Consider the following 25,410-nt stretch of genomic DNA (forward strand, 5'->3'; position numbering starts at 1 on the left):
CGGCCTCACGTTGTTTCTGTCAGACGCCAGAGTGACACCATTGGGAGGGTTTAACCTTTGACACCAGAGAATCATGTAGAACCAATCTACACGACCATAAAACAACCACAATGACAGCGGCGAGCCAGTCCACCGCATCTGCTCCACTTCAACTGATCGAAAACAAAAAATCAAACCAACTCATAAGGAGAAAAGAAACAAAGGAGGAAGAGTAAATCTCGCTTCGCAGCAAATCAAAGCCCCCAGAAGTCGCCAAAACCGCAGTCCAATCTGAGAGCGGCCTGGCTGCGGCCGACACCAATCCTCACCATCACACAGCTTCATTAACTGTTATTAATCAGCCGCTTACCTTCCACCGCGTACTCTTCTGTTCCCGGACAGCACCGAGGAGAGAAAGAGAGAGAAAGACAGCGTTAGTGCCATGCTTCACAGTCACACATCTGACAATCACACAACAATCTTCCACTGGAGAACTGATCCGCTCAAAGCCAGCGAGCAAGAAAAGATTTCAAGTGTGAGAAACATGAGAGCAGCAGTGTAAGACAATAGCAGATATGAGTTTCACACGGGTCAAACGCTCGTCCTGCCGCAGCTCATTAGAGGCGCTTCTACTTCAGCGCTCCGCTCGCTCTCGCCCCAGATTCATCAGTGTCTAGTTGTGATATTGACCTGAGAGACGTTTAGCAGCTCAGCTGAATTAGGTTAATTACTGCAAAACTGTTGGCAAGAAAGTTCAGGAGAACAGGACTCCAGCACAGCCGATGCGAGCCTGATCTGCTCACAGCTCCTGCGCTCCGTCAGCGGCTCAATCTGTGCACACCGCAAGCCTTAAGGTCTCTGCACACCGAGTACGACATTTTTGCACATTGCATACGACCTCAGGTTGGGTCAATCATTTTACACACTCCATTTTGATGGGAAAGGATGATGAAAATAAAAACAACAACAAAAAAACTTGTTAATTTCGGACTCAGTCAAGTCAGCTTTATTTATCTAGCGCTTTTAACAATACAGATTGTGTCAAAGCACTTTACAAATATAAATAGGAAAATAGTGTGTCAATAGTGCAAAAGAACAATAGTAAACAGTATTAAATTGTCAATTAAAAGGCAATTTATCATTAAATTTAGTGATCAGTTCAGTTAAAATAGTATCTGAGCAATCAAGTCCACAATATTACAGGATATTAAGTGTCCCCCACTAAGTGAGCCAGAAGAACCAAAACTCCATCGGTGACGAAATGGAGAAAAAAACCTTGGGAGAAACCAGGCTCAGTTGGGAGCAGCTGGATTCCTTGTGTTTTGAGCTGCTCACTGTGTTAAGAAAAACATTTCAGAGTCACAAATCTGTCTGAACAGAGCCTCTGACACTTTCACAGCATTGATCTCTACTCGTTTGAGTCACCTGACATCAACCTCAGCCAATCACAGGAGTTTAGGGCAGGACTGACCATAGTGTACAACTCGTACTATATCTGGGATATTTTTAAATGGTACAAACAGTAAGTTTAGTATGTTCATATGCTGTTCTGAATTCATCTGCCTCCATTTCAAAGGGACAGTTCACCAAAAATGATCATTCTGTTACTTTCTTCTTGAGAACCAGACTACACTGAACTCCATTAACTCTCATATGGAAGATGAAGAAAAAAAAATAAAAAATTCCAAAAATATCATCATCTTTTTTGTAGCTTCCAGTCTTTCATGAGCAGAGGAAACACACAGTGATCGCAGCAGAGATCTGAGCAGATCTGGACGAGTGTGTGTGAAGCGCTCAGTGCTGACAGCTCTAAACTCATGCATCTGTGTGAGTGTGAAGGTCATGACTCCAGTCAAACGAAATGAACAGTCAGAAGACACTTCAAATGTTGGGCCAAAGACACACAGTCTCTCTGTGATGTGTTCAGCTCAGATAAACACTGCAGAATCATCAAACTTCACTGTAACTCTACAAACACAGAGCAGCATACACAGCAACACAGACACTGCTGGCAATCTATTGCAGTTTATGACTACATTCATTACATGAAAGTAAAATGTAAATTAAATGAAATCAACAGAATTCTTGCTGAGAAAAACCCTGAAATTAAGATTTATTGTCTCTGGTTCATCATTATTGTCTCTGGTTCATCATCAGCCGGAAGCTGAGCCACATTCAGTGTGTTGTTCTGAATCCCAGGCCGTTCAGTGTGTTTCCTTTAGTAGGATCTACAAATTCAAAACACATGAAGCTCACACTTCAGTTCCCACTGAAATACATACTAGTCATTTACATGAAGACTTGTGTTTCTTTCTATAATTCACACACACACACACACACACATTTGCTAAGTGTGTTCATCCCATAGGTGTAATGGTTTTTATACTGTAGAAACTGTATATTCTATGGCCCTTCACCAACCCTACACCTAACCCTCACAGGAAACTTTGAGCATTTTTACTTTCTCAAAAAACCTCATTCTGTATGATTTATAAGTGTTTTGAAAAATGGGGACATGGGTTATGTCCTCATAAGTCACCCTCTCCTTGTAATACCTGTGTCATACCCATGTCATTATACAGAGTTGTGTCCTGATATGTCACTCACACACACACACACACACACACACACACACACATGCTCACACACACACACACACACACACACACAACTACAACAACATAAAAAACACAAAACAACACACACAACTGCAGCAGCGATCAGGCATACAAAAACAACAACAACACACACAAGCTCATGAAACACGACTGCAGCAGTGCACAATGAGAGGATCAATGACCGATGTCATCAGGTGAAGAGACTAGAGATGTGCAGCGTAGCGTCGCTGACGAAACTTTCATCTAATAATCGCATGCTTCTTATAAAGCCTGGAGATTTCAAATCATAACGAGCTCTTAATGAGATCCTTAATTTAGCGTACAACATAAGCACTGCCTACACATACAGTAGCTGTTGAACACACAGCAACACATTTGAAATGCATGTGAGAGTAAATATGCTGGAAATGTCTAAATATTCAGTCCTCAGAGGCAGAGCATTCCAATGAAGAAGAAAAAACATTGGTAAATTATTCATTTTCATAAATCTGGCTGTCTCCTGAGGCGAGGCATTGTCTCCCTCCTGCTATTAAGATTTCATGATGGCGGCTGTGAGACTGTTTAGAACTCAAAGGATTCTCCACTGAACCATGATGAGAACCTGGACAAACATCACATCAGATAGGAGCAAAGTCATACATCAGGCAGGAGCAAACTCACTAAAACACCGAACATCAGACAGGAGCAAACTCACTGTAACACCGCACATCAGACAGGAACAAACTCACTGTAACACCTCACATCAGACAGGAGCAAACTCACTGTAACACCGCACATTAGACACATCAGACAGGAACAAACTCACTGTAACACCGCACATCAGACAGGAACAAACTCACTGTAACACCGCACATCAGACAGGAGCAAACTCACTGTAACACCGCACATTAGACACATCAGACAGGAACAAACTCACTGTAACACCTCACATCAGACAGGAACAAACTCACTGTAACACCGCACATCAGACAGGAGCAAACTCACTGTAACACCGCACATCAGACAGGAACAAACTCACTATAACACCGTACATCAGACGGGAACAAACTCACTGTAACACCGCACATCAGACAGGAGCAAACTCACTGTAACATCAGACAGGAGCAAACTCACTGTAACACCGCACATCAGACAGGAACAAACTCACTGTAACATCAGACAGGAGCAAACTCACTGTAACACCGCACATCAGACAGGAACAAACTCACTGTAACATCAGACAGGAACAAACTCACTGTAACACCTCACATCAGACAGGAGCAAACTCACTGTAACACCGCACATCAGACAGGAACAAACTCACTGTAACACCACACATCAGACAGGAGCAAACTCACTGTAACACCGCACATCACACAGGAGCAAACTCACTGTAACACCGCACATCAGACAGGAGCAAACTCACTGTAACACCGCACATCATACAGGAGCAAACTCACTGTAACACCGCACATCAGACAGGAGCAAACTCACTGTAACACCGCACATCAGACGGGAACAAACTCACTGTAACACCACACATCAGACAGGAACAAACTCACTGTAACATCAGACAGGAACAAACTCACTGTAACATCAGACAGGAACAAACTCACTGTAACACCTCACATCAGACAGGAGCAAACTCACTGTAACACCTCACATCATACAGGAGCAAACTCACTGTAACACCGCACATCAGACAGGAGCAAACTCACTGTAACACCGCACATCAGACAGGAGCAAACTCACTGTAACACCACACATCAGACAGGAACAAACTCACTGTAACATCAGACAGGAACAAACTCACTGTAACACTGCACATCAGACAGGAACAAACTCACTGTAACATCAGACAGGAACAAAACTCACTGTAACACCGCACATCAGACAGGAGCAAACTCACTGTAACATCAGACAGGAACAAACTCACTGTAACACCGCACATCAGACAGGAGCAAACTCACTGTAACATCAGACAGGAACAAACTCACTGTAACACCGCACATCAGACAGGAGCAAACTCACTGTAACACCGCACATCAGACAGGAACAAACTCACTGTAACACCGCACATCAGACAGGAACAAACTCACTGTAACATCAGACAGGAACAAACTCACTGTAACACCGCACATCAGACAGGAGCAAACTCACTGTAACACCGCACATCAGACAGGAACAAACTCACTGTAACACCTCACATCAGACAGGAACAAACTCACTGTAACATCAGACAGGAACAAACTCACTGTAACACCGCACATCAGACAGGAACAAACTCACTGTAACATCAGACAGGAACAAACTCACTGTAACACCGCACATCAGACAGGAGCAAACTCACTGTAACACCGCACATCAGACAGGAACAAACTCACTGTAACATCAGACAGGAGCAAACTCACTGTAACATCAGACAGGAACAAACTCACTGTAACATCAGACAGGAGCAAACTCACTGTAACACCGCACATCAGACAGGAGCAAACTCACTGTAACATCAGACAGGAACAAACTCACTGTAACATCAGACAGGAACAAACTCACTGTAACATCAGACAGGAACAAACTCACTGTAACACCGCACATCAGACAGGAACAAACTCACTGTAACATCAGACAGGAGCAAACTCACTGTAACATCAGACAGGAACAAACTCACTGTAACATCAGACAGGAGCAAACTCACTGTAACACCGCACATCAGACAGGAGCAAACTCACTGTAACATCAGACAGGAACAAACTCACTGTAACATCAGACAGGAACAAACTCACTGTAACACCGCACATCAGACAGGAACAAACTCACTGTAACACCGCACATCAGACAGGAACAAACTCACTGTAACATCAGACAGGAACAAACTCACTGTAACATCAGACAGGAACAAACTCACTGTAACACCGCACATCAGACAGGAGCAAACTCACTGTAAACACCGCACATCAGACAGGAACAAACTCACTGTAAACATCAGACAGGAACAAACTCACTGTAACATCAGACAGGAACAAACTCACTGTAACATCAGACAGGAACAAACTCACTGTAACACCGCACATCAGACAGGAGCAAACTCACTGTAACACCGCACATCAGACAGGAACAAACTCACTGTAACATCAGACAGGAGCAAACTCACTGTAACACCGCACATCATACAGAAACAGACTCACTGTAACACCGCACATCATACAGAAACAAACTCACTGTAACATCAGACATCAGACAGGAGCAAACTCACTGTAACATCAGACAGGAGCAAACTCACTGTAACACCGCACATCAGACAGGAGCAAACTCACTGTAACATCAGACAGGAACAAACTCACTGTAACACCGCACATCAGACAGGAGCAAACTCACTGTAACATCAGACAGGAACAAACTCACTGTAACACCAAACATCAGACAGGAGCAAACTCACCGTAAAACCGCACATCAGACAGGAACAAACTCACTGTAACACCGCACATCAGACAGGAGCAAACTCACTGTAACACCGCACATCAGACAGGAGCAAACTCACTGTAACACCGTACATCAGACAGGAGCAAACTCACTGTAACACCGCACATCAGACAGGAGCAAACTCACTGTAACACCGCACATCAGACAGGAAACAAACTCACTGTAACACCGTACATCAGACAGGAGCAAACTCACTGTAACATCAGACAGGAGCAAACTCACTGTAACATCAGACAGGAGCAAACTCACTGTAACACCGCACATCAGACAGGAGCAAACTCACTGTAACACCGCACATCAGACAGGAGCAAACTCACTGTAACACCGCACATCAGACAGGAGCAAACTCACTGTAACACCGCACATCAGACAGGAGCAAACTCACTGTAACACCTCACATCAGACAGGAGCAAACTCACTGTAACACCGCACATCAGACAGGAGCAAACTCACTGTAACACCGCACATCAGACAGGAACAAACTCACTGTAACACCGTACATCAGACAGGAGCAAACTCACTGTAACACCGCACATCAGACAGGAGCAAACTCACTGTAACACCGCACATCAGACAGGAGCAAACTCACTGTAACACCGCACATCAGACAGGAGCAAACTCACTGTAACACCGCACATCAGACACATCAGACAGGAGCAAACTCACTGTAACACCGCACATCAGACACATCAGACAGGAGCAAACTCACTGTAACACCGCACATCAGACAGGAGCAAACTCACTGTAACACCGCACATCAGACAGGAGCAAACTCACTGTAACACCGCACATCAGACAGGAACAAACTCACTGTAACACCGTACATCAGACAGGAGCAAACTCACTGTAACACCGCACATCAGACAGGAGCAAACTCACTGTAACACCGCACATCAGACAGGAGCAAACTCACCGTAACACCTCACATCAGACAGGAACAAACTCACTGTAACACCGCACATCAGACAGGAGCAAACTCAGACAAGTTACTTCAAAAATTTATTACGATTACAAAGCTCCAGGACTGGCTAATCTTCTGAATAAATACGGCTGTCCTGCTCTCAAATCACGTCTAGACTGTCCTGAATTTATTAAAAGTTGGATGGCAATTTTGAACAGTTTAAGGATTCTCTGTCCTAGTTTTGGCTTCCTTGATTGCATTACTATGGTAAACAGCAGTGTGGGACCTCATCATACACCTGCAATCACAAGCTTGAAACAGTGTTGTTTTTAATTCAGCCCTTTATTTGACAGACAAATTAGTCTGCGGTCAAAGGCTTTTTTTTAATCAAATTTATTTGTAATATTTTGTTATATCATCCAGTCTCGTGACACCTGTGCTCATGTTCAGTAATGGATGTTCAGAACTGGAAGGATCTGTCCTAGAATAACACAGAAAGACATGCTGATGTATCTCTCTCCAAAAAGCTCCCTCTTCAGATGAAGGGAAAGAACACAAACCCAGCAGAGCTGCAGCACTGGTAGAGAAGATTAGAACCGTGATAGAGTGTTTACAGTCCATCCTCACAGTTCATCCACCATTATGACTGCTGTTTACTCAGTCAACCAGCACTATTACTAGTACTCACAGCTGAGAACTGAACACAGACTAACTTCAGCTTAAATCTCACAGAGGAGACCTGTACTGAGGAAAAAGTGTAGGATTTACTCAGAAATCACTAGTAAATAATTACAAAGAAATGGTAATTACATTGAGTTAAACAAGAAATTCTGAAGTAGAATGACTAGAATATTGTTTGTTTGTACAATGCGCTCTAATAATCTTGATTTACAACACTGAAACATTCATCTGAGCTCTAGGGGCCAGCAATTGTTTAAAAGACTAGAAATATCACCAAAAGCACCACAGCAGCAAGCAGTGCTCGCAGGAATATGTTATATATGAGTATTATCTCATTTATATTCTCCTGGCGAAATTCAGTCAGAGACAATTGGACGCTCTAGAGATCGAGGGCATCTCCAGAGAAACTTAAACACACGTCTTCAGAGAGCCTCATCACCACAGGCAATTAACAGCAGCGATCATGAGCGTGATCTTAAAGTGTAAATCACACTCTATGGCTCTCCAGAGCTTTCCTCCGCTGGAGAACATTCAGCCGCTTGCAGGGACGATCAGACCTCGAAGCCGAGCAGGAATATTCACAGACGACTGTCTGATTCTGACTTCAGCTTCTTATCACACACACCACATACCGAGGGGTGAGCGGTGCATTCTGGGATTACCTTCTCAGGTACATCAACGTGAAGCCTAGAACTAGAGATGGAGCCCGTGCATCACAACCAGTGTTAGTGATTAAAAGCACAGTCCACCCACAATCATGACTCTATCATCATTTACTCTCCCTAATGTTGTTTCAAACCTGTATGAGTTTCTTTCTTCTGTTGAACCCAAAAGACAATGACTACCAGCAACTGTTTGGTTCCTTACATTCTTCAAACATCATCTTTTGTGCTTAACAGAGGAAAGAAACTCACACAGATTTGAAACAATCTAATGTTTGAATGATACATTTTAAGATGGACAAACAGAGCTTGTGTTTATTTCCCATCTGTGATGAAAGCAGCTAGATAACAGAAGACATGAGAACTAATTATATATGCACTACTGTGCATCTAACCCTGACTGATACTATATAACATTGTGTGTCCATCAGGACTCCTGATCCTCAGACCGCGGACCTCAGAATGACCGCCACCAGCGGCTCTCGGCAGATTCTGGGTCATCAGAAGGTTGTTCTGTTGTGATATTAGGGCACATCTTAAAATATACACAGAGCCCAGATATAATGAGGGCACAGAGACTTCATGACCTGCTGATGGCCAGAAAGCCTCATACAGTAAAGGTTAGACTGCTGATAAATGAACACACACACTCTAAAGCTCAGGTCAGATGCTCCTCACAGCGGTTCTGACCGCAGCGGGGGACCGACTGATACTCATCACTCCATCATCTGCACAGGGGTCATGAAATGGAAAATCAGAACATCCTTCATATTTACACACATCAGATGTTACTCTACAGTTGGAGGCGATCACTGGTTCAGTTTAATAGTGATCACACACATACAGTACGGCTCTAGTACAGCTCTGGAAATCAAACACATGATCCAGTGAATTTGACCAGTCCCAGCAGAGGACGTTTACTACAGATGCACCGATCAACATGCCAGACACCAGAATTAGCCAGTTTTCTGCATGAACGGCCCAGACCAGTATCTTAGAGATACATACTACACCTCAGCTTCATCAGACAGTGTGTAAATACATCTAATGCCACTTCAGATGAAGCTTCTGTGCTCCACTGTGCTTCTGTTTAAGAAACAGTGGGAAATGGAAATCTGTTTTGTATAGTACAGCAGCTCCTTTACAGTTAATTATTATTTCTACCTTTTTTTCTAGGCACAGAGTACTTTATTTTAAGAGTTGTTTAAGTGAGAGAACAACTGTAACTTTGTGCAGATTGGGAGAATTATAATGTTTATTTTTGTATTTATTATGATTTATTATTTATTTATTTATTGCATTAAAATAAGTATATACATTTGTTTGTATATGCTGTCAATGACAGTTTTTAGAAAAAAACTGGACTCTGTAAAAAACGGTGTTGGCAGATTACACCTACCAAAAAAATGTGGAATTTGCCAAGAAAACTGGTGCATCTCTAACGTTTACTTGAGGAGCTTTCTATATGAGTATCTGTTAAACTGTGATGTGCAGCTGTATTTTCAGCATCATTACTCCAGTCTTCAGTGTCACATGATATTCAGAAACTGTTATTCATATATGTTATATGTGCAGCAGCAGCAGCGTAGCAGATCGATTCCACCAAGACCAAATACATTAACATTGTCATGTACAGTCAAAAAAGATACTGTAACGGAGTACAAACTTCATAATCACGGGAAGAAGGAGGCGGGAACACAAAACAGCACGACATCCCCTCACAGACGACTCGCTCACAAACAAAACCAAAACACAAAATAAAGCAAGTATCTACAGTCATGACCCCTTCAGAACAAAAAATATGAGTCAGACTCAGAGCACTGCGTTCTAGTCTTGTGCAAAAAAACAGTCTTCATGTGAATTCAACTCAACCTGACAAAATACCGGAACAGAAGTCCAGATGTCTGTGTCCTGACTCCACTGGCCTGAATAAACCCTGAGCAACTAACCAGCGCTTCACTAAACATCAGCGTGATCACTCTTCATGTACATCAGGAGCACAACATCTGTTCATCACGGCCAGCAAACCACTGTAGAAATGCTGAAACCATTCGGCTCCTCAACAGGAGCTTTGGCAGTAAAATATTTCATTCAGGTTTAACACGTTAAGCAGCCACTGAAGTTTTACTGCCCGTGTGATTTCGGTTTTATCTCATTAGCATTATGCAAACACACAGACCAGGTTAATGCATCTGGTTTTAATGATGTTGAGATGTCTTTTATTTTCTGTTTTAATAGAAGAGCATGTTTTTGTAGGTTTTTATTCTGCTTTCTTGACGCTGTAGTTCGTGTCAGGATGAGCTGGTCTAATGCTCTGAGACAGTCGTGTCAAAGCCGCTTCGGTGACAGTCTGACAGGCCTCAGGACGTGACCTCTGCTCTCGTCTCCAAATAAAGGTCCTGACACCATCTGCTCTTCGAAACATCTCTGGAGATCCACACTTCATGCTCTTCAGATCAGTGTTTGGACAAACTTTATTATACCTTCCTCTGCATACATGAGGGATGAGCAAACAGTCACACAATGTTCATTTAGAGGATGTGTGAATCCTGAATCTCTATTCTGACACCTGTGACTGAGCAGACGAGACCAGAGAACATCTAATAACATCTACAGCACGCTTCATCTGGAACACATTTGAGCTGCGGTCCAGGTGACCACGTGATGTTCTGCTCCTCCATTGAAACCACTGATTCGATTTCCTCTCATCCAGCTATTTTAGCTCAAATGAAAAATGAATATATGCAATCATGAAGAGATTGATTTTATGTAACCCTGAAATCGAATCGTTTTTTCTCCAGAGACGTCTGAAGCTCTAATATTCTTCTGAAACAGGACACAAACACACTGGTGTCTCCTGCAGGTTCTCCGTGTCTGAACATCCGTGAGGAAAGATAATTATAGAACGCAGACATAATGACCGAACGCTGGGATGATGCTGGAGCGTTGCCATGGGAACACGGTTAAAAGCCTCCGACTGGCACTCACGTGGTGCTTATGAAACTATAACTAGAACATGATTAGCTATAATTCCTGCTCTTTCGTCAGCTGATGTGTGCGGCCGTCTGCAGGAGCGAGCCCTGTCCATCACATCAGAGCTGGAACTCTTCCTCCCAGTGAATCTGTGTGTTTGTGTAACGCTCCTCTTCTATCCATCAGTGTCCGCTCCGCTCTCGTCTGAAGCGTCTCAGAGTCACAACACGTCATGCCGTATCAGACGCCCGTCTGTCCGTCCGTAGCCCCGCCTCCTGCGGTGATTGACAGGTGTCTCCACCAACAGTGACACACGCCTCCAGCAGTCTGTGTTTGTTTGGAAAGCCTGAGATCTCAGCTGTAAATAACACAAATCACAGATCACTCTCCTCCAGCCCACAACACATTTCTACAGAGCTCAGGTCAACGCAGACCAAATCTCATCAAAACAGTTGTGCTGCTTAGTATTTCTGTTCATCCTTTTATACTTTTTTTTTTTTTTTTAATGTTTCATTATAAATTGCGTTATGTTACATTCAGTTTCATTATGTTAGGTTATGTTATGTTTCCACATAAAACATTGAGCACAACTGTTTTCAACATTGACGGATAAGATTAGATTCGATTAGATTAGATTCGATTGACCTGAGCTCTATAGAAATGTTTTCTGGGCTGGGAGGAGAGTGATCTGTGATTTTTTATTATTTACAGCTGAGTATCCTTTTATTTTTCAGGATACACAGATGAATAGAAAGTTCAAAAGAACAGCATTTATTTGAGATCAAAATCATTTGTGACATTATAAATGCATTCACTAGCACAACACTGATGATAATCTTCATGTTTCTTGAGCAGTAAATCATCATATTATTCTGATTTCTGAAGATCATGTGACACTGAAGACTGGAGGAATTATACTGTTTTTACTGTATTTTTGATCATTAATGTATAAAACAGTAAAAACAGTCCAAACTGAACTGAAACAGTTGAATATAATAAATGTTAACACATTAGAAACAATGCTCTCCTTCTCTGAAATACATAGCATATACATTCAGTTTAATCTAAACTCAACTCAACCTTTATTAATAAAGCAGAAAAATGGACTAAACACATTGTGCTAAACACAAGTAGAATATAATAAAGATAAAAATAAAATAAAAACATAGGAACAGAACATAAAATAAAGACAAGTCATTCACAATTGTCCCGGTGTTCATCTTCAGTTCTCTCTTCACATCAGTTCAGTCAGTGACTGTTTGAGTAAATGAATTACTCCGGGATATTGGTTTGTTTGAACTCAGAGGGAGTGTCAGACACATTAAACAAGTGAACAGCTTAAGTCATTTGTGGATTAATGTTTATTGGAGACGAGAACTGTTTAAAATGATTCAGCTCGATTTGGTGAACTGGTTCAAGAAGATCCGGTTACATCGAGTGATTCGTTCAGGACCGGATATCACAAACTGCTTTGTTTTGAACTCTCTCTCACACAGACACGGAAGAGAAGACAATGCTGAATAAAGTCATAGTTTTTGCTATTTTTGGACTACTTTGATGATGTTTTTCTTACCTTTCTGGACATGGACAGTAGACCGTACACACAGCTTCAATGGAGGGACTGAGAGCTCTCGGACTAAATCTAAAATATCTTAAACTGTGTTCTGGAGATGAATGGAGGTTTTACAGGTTTGGAACGACATCAGGGTGAGTTATTAATGACATAATTATGATTTTTCAGTGAAATAACCCTTTAATGGCACATCAGAGTTAAATTTCCTCAGTTTTTGTGTGTGCGCTCTACAGGTCTGGAATAAAGACTGTTTTTGCTCAGGTGGCCAAAATGACAATAGAGAAACGTTTTGCTCAGCAAGAAATAAAATCAGAGGGAACATCGGTCATAAATGTGTTTAATTGTTCTGCAGCGGAGCAGATTTGAGATGAACAGGATCTTCTGAGCAGAGACGGTGAGCAGCGGCTGACAGATCATCAACGCTGCGTCACAGACCGCACAAACACACACTGACTCTGACTCCATCTCCTTCATGTTCTGATAAAGCTCTGTTTGCTAACAGTCTTCGCTCTAACCCTTCTGACCAGCAGGTCTCTCCTCCTGAACGCTTCCCATCGGGACACGCAGAGAAACACTAATGAAGAGAGGAAAACAGGAACCTCATCTCCTTAACCTTTAGCACACTGTCATTATGTGTTCAATCACAAACACTGCTCACGTGTGTGTGTCGTCTGCTTCAAACCACACCAATGCTAACGCTACGCCTCCTGACCGCCGTAATTAAAGATGTGCCGCAGTACATGAGCCATCATATCACACGTTTAGCTGCAGAGCCCAGGGTATAAATAGAGGCGGAGAGGATTATGGGACATTTCACTCAAAGACGACGCTGCCATTCAAGCTGAATCCCCAGAATAGATGCTCTGTAAACACACACAAGAATATCTGAGTGTCAGGATGTTCTCAACACGACGGTGGAGGATCCATGAATACACTCCTTTACTCCTTTACTCGTGGAAATGACTGAATCTTCAGCTCCGGCTTAAAGGGTTACATTTTTTCAGGACTCCTGCAGGATTGGAAACAAATTCACTATTAATCACGGGATTGGGACAGACAGGAACAAATGTCAGCAGGAGAGGACAGGACTGGGAATCGTGATAACACTTAGATCCCCAAATATATGCACAAATGTAGCCTACCTTTTAAATAAATAAAATAAAAACTGTAGGCTTCTATTTTAATGTTTAACTCCGTTCTGCTTGCCCTGTGTGTTCCTGCTCTCCTTCTGTCTGCTTCGGTGTGGCTGGTAAAGGACAGATGGTTGACGGATGGTGTGTGTGCTAATAGTAGACTACATCGGGCAGAACAAAACATTGTGCTTCTGTAAAATAATTACAGCAAACATGAAGCACTTTTGGTCGTCTCGGTCATGTGAACTTGAGCAAGAACCTTCTTCTGGAGTCATTCCTCCGGGATTCAAACAGGAGAGGATTTTCCCCCAGTTTTTTCTGGATTTTTTTTTTTTGTGCAGGATTGGTACATGAGAGATTAGTAAATCAACTGTGTCCCCCTCTACTCCGTCTGACAGCAGGGAAACTTTAGCAGCACAGATAATGTCACTCACGTCCTCCAGTCTCGATATAACCTCAGTTTATCACAGCTAGGGTCAAACCCACACGGACTGTTTCGATGGTCATTGCTGATCAGTAAATATATCAAATACAGGTGACATATCAGTCGAGCTGTACTCACAATCTGTACAAACAGACACACAATGAACCGCACGCAGCGGTAATGAATTGAGAGCCAGAGACGATTTACACTCTGCTGTGGATGAGCTTTGATTGCATTAGGATCGAACCAGAGCGAGCACAAAAGCATCCACACAAACGCACGCTTTCATTACTCACTCTGCTTCTCACAGATGAAGACGCTCCGCCAGTGAATATGGACGGATTCTCATGTCTTAATGTTTTATTGGATTCAGACGAGTCTGTGCGGTGTTTAACACTGTTTTACTCTGAGCATCTACATCTCAAACACCTAAAGAGCTAAAGATCCTGCTTCAGTCATTCAGATGAGCTTCTGGATGAGTTTGTTTTCTTCAAAAGATTTGGAGAAATGTAGTGTCCTTTTCTATAATCCATAATAACACTTCCTCCAGTGAAAAAGTGCATTTGCTGTTGTCTCTCACAGATTAGTTTAGATCTGTTTAAACGCTGCTTGATCTGTGCAGATTTCTCTCCTGATTCAGACCAGAACACTTTTTCACTGGAGGAAGTGTTAGTATGGATTATAGACTATGTATTAGTTAAAAACATCTTAAAGGTCCCGTTATTCGCACTTTTTTGAAGTTTTGCTTGTGTTTACAGTGTGCAATATGACATGTGTTCATGTTTCTCGCGTAAAAACACAGTATTTTTCACACAGTTCACCTATCTGTTTACTGCTGTTTTCACTGTCATAAAAACGGGCTGATGTCTTCCTTGTTCTATGAAGTCCCTCCTTCAGAAATACGTAACGAGTTCTGATTGGGCCAGCGGTTCCTGTGCTGTGATTGGACAGCAGGTGAGCGCGCGCGGCCCTCCTGGTAACGTGATTGGACGCACGAGCTGGAGATGTACTTATAATCACAGGAGCATTTTTACTGATGAGATGCGCATGAAAATCGCATTAGTTTTTTTGCACAGCCCTAACATCTAGTTAACAAAGCTAAACAGCATTGCCCTTTGTGTAGTAAGTTACAGAAACTGTTAAACGCACCAACTTAAATAATAAAATACACTTACCAGTTGTGGTCCATAAACAACGCCTTCTCCAGACAAAGAGGGAACTGTTCCATCTTTCAAGAATAATCTTTGTGTGAATCCGGCATTAAACTGATTGAGATTGAGGAAGCTGTCCTCAGCAAAATGTGCTGCACATGGTTTTACATGTGGATTATAATTTTCGGGAACCGAGTTAAACATAAATTGTAACCATTAATCTCAAAGTACAGCGTCCCTGGGAAGCCCAAACAAGGGTGAATGGACTCAGAGATGAAAATAACAGCGTTTCAACGACATGACGACAAACACAAACAGCTCTTCCTTCTTCTCCGTCGGAGCGCAACAAGGCCACGCCCCCTTTTTGTGTATTCAAAAAAACTGTTCTAGTGACGTCATTACTGCAGGAACTAGAGGGCTGTAGTCCAAACGGGTCGTTCGTTGTAGGCGAATTCTGTTAAATAAAATATCTCGCTTGGCATTGAACTTTGAGCTTTAAAATTTTACAGATATTATTTACACTCTTACAACAACATTACACACTAACTAAAGTTTAAAACATGGGATCACGAAGAAGGGGACCTTTAATGCTGGATGTGTTTCAGCTTTTGTCTTCTCCAGATGTTCACTGATGGACTGGAGTGCTGTGGATTATTGGGATGTTTTTATCAGACTCTCATTCTGACGGCACCCATTCACTGCAGAGCATCCACTGATGAGACACTGATGCAGTGCTACATATCTATATCTATCACAGATGTTTAGTCATGTATGTTATTGTGATGAGTGGAGGAGTCCTGCGCTGGGTCGGTGAGGTCAGGTGTTGTAATCTTCAGGTAATCTCTCTCTCTGTCCCCCTCTCTCTCTCTCTCACTCTCACTCTCTCTCTCTATCTCTCTCTCTCTCTCTCTCTGATCGGATTACAGGCTCAGGATCAAGCAGGGCTAATTGGACTCATCCAGCTCGTGATGCGAAGACACTGTCCAGGGATTACAGACAGAAAAGGACGAGGTGTGGAGACACAAGCGCTGCATCTGTACAGAACAGCTGATGTGATCTGATGTTCTTCTGTGGTGATCCATTAATCCAGGAGCTCGTGTCTTCTGTGAACTTAACCACTGTCAAGTGAAGAACTGAGCAGTGGTGGATTAAATGCTGAACTGCAGCAGTCAAAGAGAAACAGACCAGAAGACAGACAGAAACAGACAGACGCACAGCTCTTAAATCTGATCTACAAGCCTTAATCTAGTCAGAGTGAATTAAACATGACTGGAGCACGGTCTTAAAACACAGACAATCATCACTCACAACATCAATAATGCATCGGCTACAAGAACGTCCTGAATCAGAAACATCTCCCAGAGAGATCCGCCTCTCTCTCTCTCTCTCTCACACACACACACACTCACACACACACACACACACACACACACACATTCTCCTAATGCAACCATAATAATCACAATGTGACCTTTTCATTTAATTTACTACAGACTCTATTAATAAATTTTCATCGTAAAATGTGTTTTTTAAATGACACTTTCACAATGATTGACAGCTATAATTTGCATGTACCATGCAGCTCATTTCATATATCTATTAACTTATTAACAGAGGTCCAATGATTGGTGTAACTTAATCTGTGGCCCCATATATATGGACATACACACATACACACAGAGACACACACACACAGATACACACACTCTTGATATTGAGCCAACATCTAGATGATCGGGTGCAGTATGTGTCCTGTGAATCTGTAAATGCATCTCATCCCCAGAGCTGCTCTGAGACCCCCGTCAAACTCACCCAAACTCACTGACCTACAAAACAAAAGCTTGGTTTAACTTGAAGAAATCATGATAAAAATAATATTAATAGTACTACTGCTCAGTAGACTTTGGGTATGTGTGTGTGTTGGGTGTGTGTGTGTCTGTGTATGTGTGTGTGTGTGTGTGTGTGTGTGTGTGCGTATGTGTGTGCGTGCGTCACTGTGTGAGTGTGTGTGTCACTGTGTGAGTGTGTGTCACTGTGCGTGTGTGTGTGTCACTGTGTGCGTGTGTGTGTGCGTGTCACTGTGTGTGTGTGTGTGTGTGTGTGTGTGTGTCACTGTGTGCGTGTGTATAATGACATGGGTATGACACAGGTATTACAAGGAAAGGGTTCTTATGAGGACATAACCCATGTCCCCATTTTTCAAAACACTTATAAATCATACAGAATGAGTTTTTTTGAGAAAGTAAAAATGCACAAAGTTTCCTGTGAGGGTTAGGGTTAGGTGTAGGGTTGGTGAAGGGCCATAGAATATACAGTTTCTACAGAATAAAAACCATTACACCTATGGGATGAACACACTTTACACAAAAACAAACATAACCTGCCACTGCAACCTGCCTCTGTAAACCCCCCCCCCCCCCCCCCCCCATTAATTAATAATAATAATAGTAAAGAAATTAAAACGGACCCGCTGTCCATCCTCAAACAGTGTCTTGCTAACATTTACTGTGTTTGTAGCTCTCAGACCACAGACGTGTTGATTATTAAACTATTTCTGCAAGAGCGTAAACATGCGAGAGACTCGTGGAAGGACTAATGACAGGCTGTAAATTGTTTTGTTTTCTTCTCATGTAAACAACCTTTTTCACAGTTTGCAGTGAATGTGATTATGGTGAGAGATGTTAATAAAAAGAATAAATGTAACTACAGCTTCAGACCAAAACAAATCTCTTTCTCACACTTGTCAGAGTGAAAAACACCCCTGAGATTCACGACTGGAGTGCGTTTGTGGATCAGCGACGTATGCAGAATTACTCTCAAAACTTTTATTATTAAGAAAAATAATAGCACTCAAAAAGCCAAAGTGTTTTCTAACCATTCATATGGGAAACGCTCGTTACCAGACATCACAATGCAGAAAATGTCTCCTATTACCGAGAAGACAGCGGCGCTGGTGAATTCATTCTCTGAGAATAAAACACACAGCCATCCATCCTGAAGCTACAGCAGAACTCGGACTTCCTTTCAATGCAATTCATCGGAGCCTTTCACAAATCACCCTGAGGGAAAGAACCTGTGCAGTGTCTGCTCACTGGACGTTACTGAACAATCTTACTGGGAAACAAAAGATGTGAGTGTGACGGTGTGTGACTCTAACATTGATCGCACAGACTCGGTTTACATGCTCTGAGAGCAAACAGAGGAATAGCTTTAGTCAAAAGATTCTCTGAGCTTCAGGTGATGGCATTTCCACCGAAAGTACGGCTCTGTGTAGTAAATGCTGCTCCATTTGAAAGCAGGTGATAGACATTTGCTACTAATCACAGAACCGGCTTTACTAACGAGACACATGACAATCACATCCGATTAATCCTGCAGCTCTACATGTGTAGGCTATAGAAAAGAACACAGTGTATGTTTTTTTGCTAAATCACTTGCAAATATAAGATTATTGTTAAATTATAATCTACATACCATGTTAGATTAGAGCAGGTATCTCTTAGTTTCAATATACTTACAGAAGAAATAATTTGTAATTTTACAGATTATTATCCCTTTATTCCCTAAACTAAGCATATTATCCCCTATACCTACACATAGTTACTCAATAGATGCACTATAATTAGGCAAGGCAAGGCAAGTTTATTTATATAGCACATTTCGTACACAATGGTAATTCAAAGTGCTTTACATAAAAGAAAGTAAAATAATCATGAAGAAAAAAAAATAACAAAAATAAAACAAGCAATTTTAAAACTTTTAAAATGATTAAAACATTTAAAAACAGTTAGAAAATGATTAAAAAAAAAAAAATCAGTTCGGACATCGCACAGTGTTCATTCAGTAAATGCACAGCTGAACAGATGAGTTTTGAGTCTAGATTTAAATGTGAGTAGTGTTTTAGCACATCTGATCTCTTCTGGAAGCTGATTCCAACTGAGGGCGGCATAGTAACTAAAGGAGGACTCCCCTTGTTTTGTGTGAACCCTTGGTATTTCTAACTGACTCGATCCTAGTGATCTGAGTGCTCTGTTAGGTTTAGTGTTCTGGATGAGCTGCAGCTGTCTAATGGTCTTTTTGGGAAGGCCGGTGAGGAGCCCATTACAATAGTCCACCCTGCTGGTGATAAAGGCATGAACTAGTTTCTCCAAGTCTTGGCTGGAAACAAAACATCTAATTCTTGCAATGTTTTTTAAATGAGAGTATGCTGATTTAGTTACTGCTTTGACATGACTACTGAAACTAAGGTCTGTCTCCAGAATCACACCAAGATTCCTGACTTGATTTTTAGTTGTTTGACCCCTAGAGTTAAGGTATGCATTCACCTTGAACACTTCATCTTTGTTTCCAAATGAAATGACTTCAGTTTTTTCATTGTTTAACTGAAGAAAGTTCTGGCACATCCAACTATTAATTTCATCAATGCATTGGCAGAGGGAGTCAATGGGGCTGTAGTCATTTGGAGATAAGGCTAGGTAAATCTGGGTATCATCAGCATAGCTGTGATTAGGCAATTTGGTTCTTTCTCATTATTTTACTTAGTGGAAGCATGTACAGGCTAAACAAGAGCGGTGCAAGAATTGAGCCTTGTGGAATTACCAAAAAGTCACGCTGTAAATTATGTTTCATTACGCAGTACGTGGTGGGTTGTAATCTAAAGTGTTACCATATATTTACTGCTTTGGCAACATTGTGATGTGTTCCAAAGTCATGCCAATAATGCTTATTTGAATTGACCTGAATTGAATTGAATTGAATTGAATTGAATTGAATTGAATTGAATTGAATTGAATTTAATTTAACTGAATTGAATTGAACTGAACTGAATTGTACTGAATTAAATTGAACTGAATTAAACTGAAAGACTGTGTTGTGTAATTAACCGTCGTAACTCATGGACTGAATGCAAACACAGTCTCTCTCCTTCTCTCTGTCTGTAATAGTGTTTCTGTTCCTCCTCGTTTAATTTGCTAAATAAATCTACTTTCCTTTCGTAGCGTGTCTGCTGTGCTCTGGAGGACAGCATTAAACCCTGAATAAAACACAAAGCAAATAACAAAGTGAAACACAGACAGAGAAAAGAGACGAGTTTCAAATTCTGTCATTACAGTAGTTTAATGAAAGGATCAGGAGCTGAAGGAGCGATTAAAGTCTCCGGACCGCTTTTATTCTCCACTCGCTCGCTGCAGAGCTGCACGGCTGCTTTCAAATGCAAATATGTACAAAGCACCTCAAACAGGCCATTTGAACCCCAGAGACGAACCAAATGTCAAATGTGCTTAAAGTCTAAGCGAACACATTCTGATTAAACGCTCAAACATCTGACTGAAGTTAAACACATGACCCTCACGCTTTGCCGTACATGCTAAACACGCTAATGATGCAATGAGACAGAGAAACAAATCCAATCCAACCAGCGACCGCAGATCTCAGGAACTGCTATCTAACCCTCAGAAAACCCAGTGAGAGGCTCTCCGAGATCTGTGACACATCCAACACTGAAGCTCAGCTCAGAGACGGACCACTCTCTGACACGACACACAGACACACACGAGATACCAGAACAGACTAAACACAATCTAGATCAAGACTGTGAAACACTGCATGTGTCTGTCTATCTCAACCGTCTCCAGCACAGTTTACTGAAGCACTCACAAACAGCTACTTCACCATTAGAATTAATTTACCTTGAATTACTTCAACCAATGCATTCTTCAGTGTCAGCTACTTCACATTTCATTCTCAATAATGATCAATAATCTTTTTTCAACTTTGTTATTACATACTTCTTTTTAAAACATATAAAATGGCAATAAATGACCCTAAGGTAAGGTTACCACCAGTCCCGTATTTAAAGTTAAAATAAGAAATTGTCCCATATTTAAAGTGAAAATGATGCGTCCCATATCAAATCAATGCGGGACATTGAGTAAGTTTGTATGAGGAATTAGAAGCTCATTTGTGCATGATTGCATATTTGATTAAGTTATTCACTAATTATTTGTTTCTTTGACGTGTTTTTTTTTTTTTTTGGGGGGGGGGGGGGGGGGGTGGGGGGATTGGTTGGTGGTGGTGGGGGGCTTGTCATGAATGGGTGTCCCTAATTCTGCTGAAGGTGCCAACCTCATGATGAAACTGAAGCAGCAGCAGATCTTTTATTCTGAACTGTGACGTACATACAAACATAACTTTGACTGGATTATGCATGTAATAAATGTAGGTTGTTGATTGGCTGCTGAGATGTAGGGGTAGTTAAGTTCACAGAGTGACTGGAGAAATCCTGCATGTCACCAGAGAGAAGATCCAGTTATCACAGTCTGATTAACATTACGAGGTCAAACACATTTCTAAAAAATAAACATTTGCACGGATGAAATGTTCACAGTGAGATCTATAACATGTATTTAAATATATAGATTTATATAAATAAATAAACATAATAAATAAAGTAATTTTCTATTAGGTTATTTTCCAGTTTCAAGTGGAGTGTAAAACTGATGAACTGAACCAGCGAGAGATCTGGTGGTTAGATCTGTTGTCATGTATATCTGTATACATGTCAGCTTTCCTGAAGAATGACTGACATCCACACACACACACACACATACACTCACACACACACACACACACACACACACACACCCACACATACACTCACACACACACACACACACACAGACACACACACACACACACACACCCACACCCACACACACTCACACACACAGACACTCACACACACACACACACACACACACACACCTTCCCAGCATGCCGTGCTGACAGTCACACACTGGACTGGTGACACAGGGACAGAAAAGATGTACTTGTTCAGGGTCAGTAGTGTGTTCATCTGAACAACCATCATCTCTAACCCTAAGTAACACCTCATAAAACACTAATACATATAAATATATTAATCATTATTTAGCTAGAAGTAAATCATTGCACAATGCTGTGCAGTGACTGTCTATTACACATTAATGATTTATTCCTTGATCATTTCAGAAAGGAAGCTGTCTGGATGAAGTGGATGACTGCAGTGAATCAGACTGGAGAGAGACGAGTGTTTGATGACAGTCTGATCTAATCACACTTAACGAGTGAACTTAACGATGCTCTCCTCTCGTCTCTCACACACACAGATGTCTCTGGACACACAGCAGCCTCCTGAGGCCATCCTTAAAAATATTTTGGTTTGCAGTAACAGTATTATTTTTTTTTTTTTTAAGGGTCGGTAGGTCGGTCTATATATATTTTTTTTTTTCAAGTTTCAATGTAAAAAAAAAAAATGATTTTTTTTTGGCGATGGTGATGACGTAACTATGAATTAAAAAAAAATATCATATCGTGACGTCACTGACTGGGTCTTCATTACCCGTGCCTTTATAATAATTTATTCATAATTGCAAACCTCATTTTTATGCAGACTGTATAGGCCACAAACAAATTCAAATATTTGCCAAAAACAAGTTTATTGCATGAATTTCAGGTGAGAAGAAAAAAATGAGGTACTGTTATAGATACAGTCGGCATCTAGTCATAGCTGGGGGCGTGGCGAGGGCGGAGTGGGCGTGGGGGAAAACAGTGCGAGCATCGTGTGTATCTGAATGGCAAAATGCACATATTGAGCACTCATTCCCAGAGACACGTAGAACAATTGTAGTCTCTTTTAACTTTAATATTCATATACACTAGTCTATATCGATATTTGATTCATTTTACAGCCCTAATATAGATGTATTCATTCAAAAATAGCCAAATCCTGTGACGTTCTGCTTTATACAACAAGTTCTATTTTTGACTGGATTCCGCGTTTCAATCGTTCCGCAAACACAGACGGGGTGAATTTATGAATGAAAGTGTAAAAGTTCTGACACAAAACTAAGTTGTTACGTGTCCACATGCTTTTTTAAGTGGGTTTATGTTCGTTACATAGTTTTGCTTAAGGTAGAATGATAAGGCTAATTATATATGCATTCCACTTTCTGAAACAACCTTACACAGTTTTGATAACGTTAATAATGAACATGATGTTAATATAGCCTGCCTGTGATGAAATGCCGACTACACACACACACATGCTTAGTCTTGGGATTCCACAACTTCCCTTGATCATCCTCACAACTTATTGCTTGTAGCCATTTTGTAATCCTTTCCGGCTCTGTATGTTTTTTAGGAAGGATGTAGAACTTCAATTAATAATTTGTTAGTTTATTGGAGGTACAGAAAATGACACAGCAACTCTTCGGCGTGATTCTCCCGTTTATTTCAATTGTCGCCAAGGCAATGTTTTCCCCCATGGGCTAAATTCACATCACATGACGGGGCGTTTCCGGGGGCATTCCCAGACCAACCGTCTGTATCTATTGATAATGAGAAGTTGTCGTCATATCACAAAGCCCCTCCCTGGATATCACGGTCTCCGCCATGTTAGCAGGATACCGGCGGCGAAACAGGATTGTTTACATGTGTTGTTAACTCGGTAGTAGAGGAGGTTTTTGCAATTCTGCACTGTTTTACCATGCCAGGAAGTCACTGGTTAAAAAACTGCTCCAGTACCTCTCACGATACATATGGAGAACATAGGAACAGTGGAATACAGTTTTTTTTTTTTTTTTTTTTTTTTGTTATGTTACACCAAGCGCAAAACAGCGGTAATTGGAGAAGCTCTCAAACATCCAAAATATCGACCCATACGAGCTCCCTGCAGCAGCACAGAGACCTGGACCATTTACCTCCATGCACACATATGGACATTGGGAATTATATTGTTTTTGGTTTAAGTTACTACACAATGCAGGAGTTTAAAAGCCACAAGTCTTTGGAAAGTTACGAGGCTTTCTGCTGTGGCTGGGTCCATCTTCAGCAGGTGATGAAAACAGTGTTGTACTGGCCAAAGTAAGTTTATTCACATGTGTTTTAGCGTATTGTAATTACATTGCATTTAGAATGCACTTCTTGACCAAAATGACAAAGTAATTAACTGCGACTGTTTCGTAAACACTAGATTGTAACGAGATGTACTGTACCAGGTTTTTGTGTTGGGGGCTGCAAAGTGGACAAACCAGTTCTGGGTTAGCTAGGGTAGTTAAATGTGTTATTGCGAGATGTAAATGTCCTGGTTAGATAAAAGCCATTAACAGCGTGAATGCGAGGTGATTTACATCATAAACAATATAATTCCCAATGTCCATATGTGTGCACAGGGGTAAATGGTCCAGGTGTCTGTGCCGCTGCAGGGAGCTCGTATGGGTTGATATTTTGGATGCCTGAGAGCTTCTCTAAACACCGCTGTTTTGCGCTTGGTGTGAGCTTGTTCCTGTAAGGTCCCCTTTCTTTCGCCTTATGTTTTTGCATTGCTTTACTTTCTTCCTTTTCTTTCTCATATTCGTAGATCCGTCTCGATCTGTTCCGCCGACAAAATAAATGCGCAAAAATGAAAGATCTCTGAAATGTTTAGTCGTGCCTCTGTGAAGTTCTGAAGGCATTGCCCCTGGCAACCGATAGCGTATCCTGCCATCAGGGCCGACCGGCTCAGACCCCTCCCAAATCAACCCAAATCGGCACGTGACTCCTCAATCTCAATACTGTTTTACTTGCATCCACCGCTGTGTGTCAATGCAACCTACAAATGAGAGACTGTTTACTTTGGTTTCTTGGTTGTCACTTTTGTGAAAAAATCCTGTTTGCTTTGAGTGACGAGTGTTCATTGAATCGGTTGGTGATTAAATCCATTTTGCATGTCTAAAGTTCTATACAGCAAATGACACCAAATATAGGTGAATCCACGGACAATAGGCAGGACGAATGTACAGACCAATATTTCTGATGATTTATTGACGTGAAGTTACGT

General features: G+C 41.5%; 1 protein-coding gene across 1 annotated transcript in view; it reads right to left on the reverse strand.

Annotated features, from left to right (window-relative positions):
- Nucleotides 1-244: 244 nt before the first annotated feature.
- LOC113081667 (neurexin-2-like) overlaps nt 245-25,410 on the reverse strand; it is a 34,670-nt gene continuing 9,504 nt past the window's right edge. The window contains exon 2 of the mRNA XM_026253686.1: nt 245-367. Coding sequence (XP_026109471.1) covers nt 324-367 — 44 coding nt within the window. The 3' untranslated portion in view covers nt 245-323. The remainder of the gene's footprint in view (nt 368-25,410) is intronic.

Source organism: Carassius auratus, unplaced genomic scaffold (genome assembly GCF_003368295.1).
Source record: "Carassius auratus strain Wakin unplaced genomic scaffold, ASM336829v1 scaf_tig00034891, whole genome shotgun sequence".
NCBI classification, from domain to species: domain Eukaryota; kingdom Metazoa; phylum Chordata; class Actinopteri; order Cypriniformes; family Cyprinidae; genus Carassius; species Carassius auratus.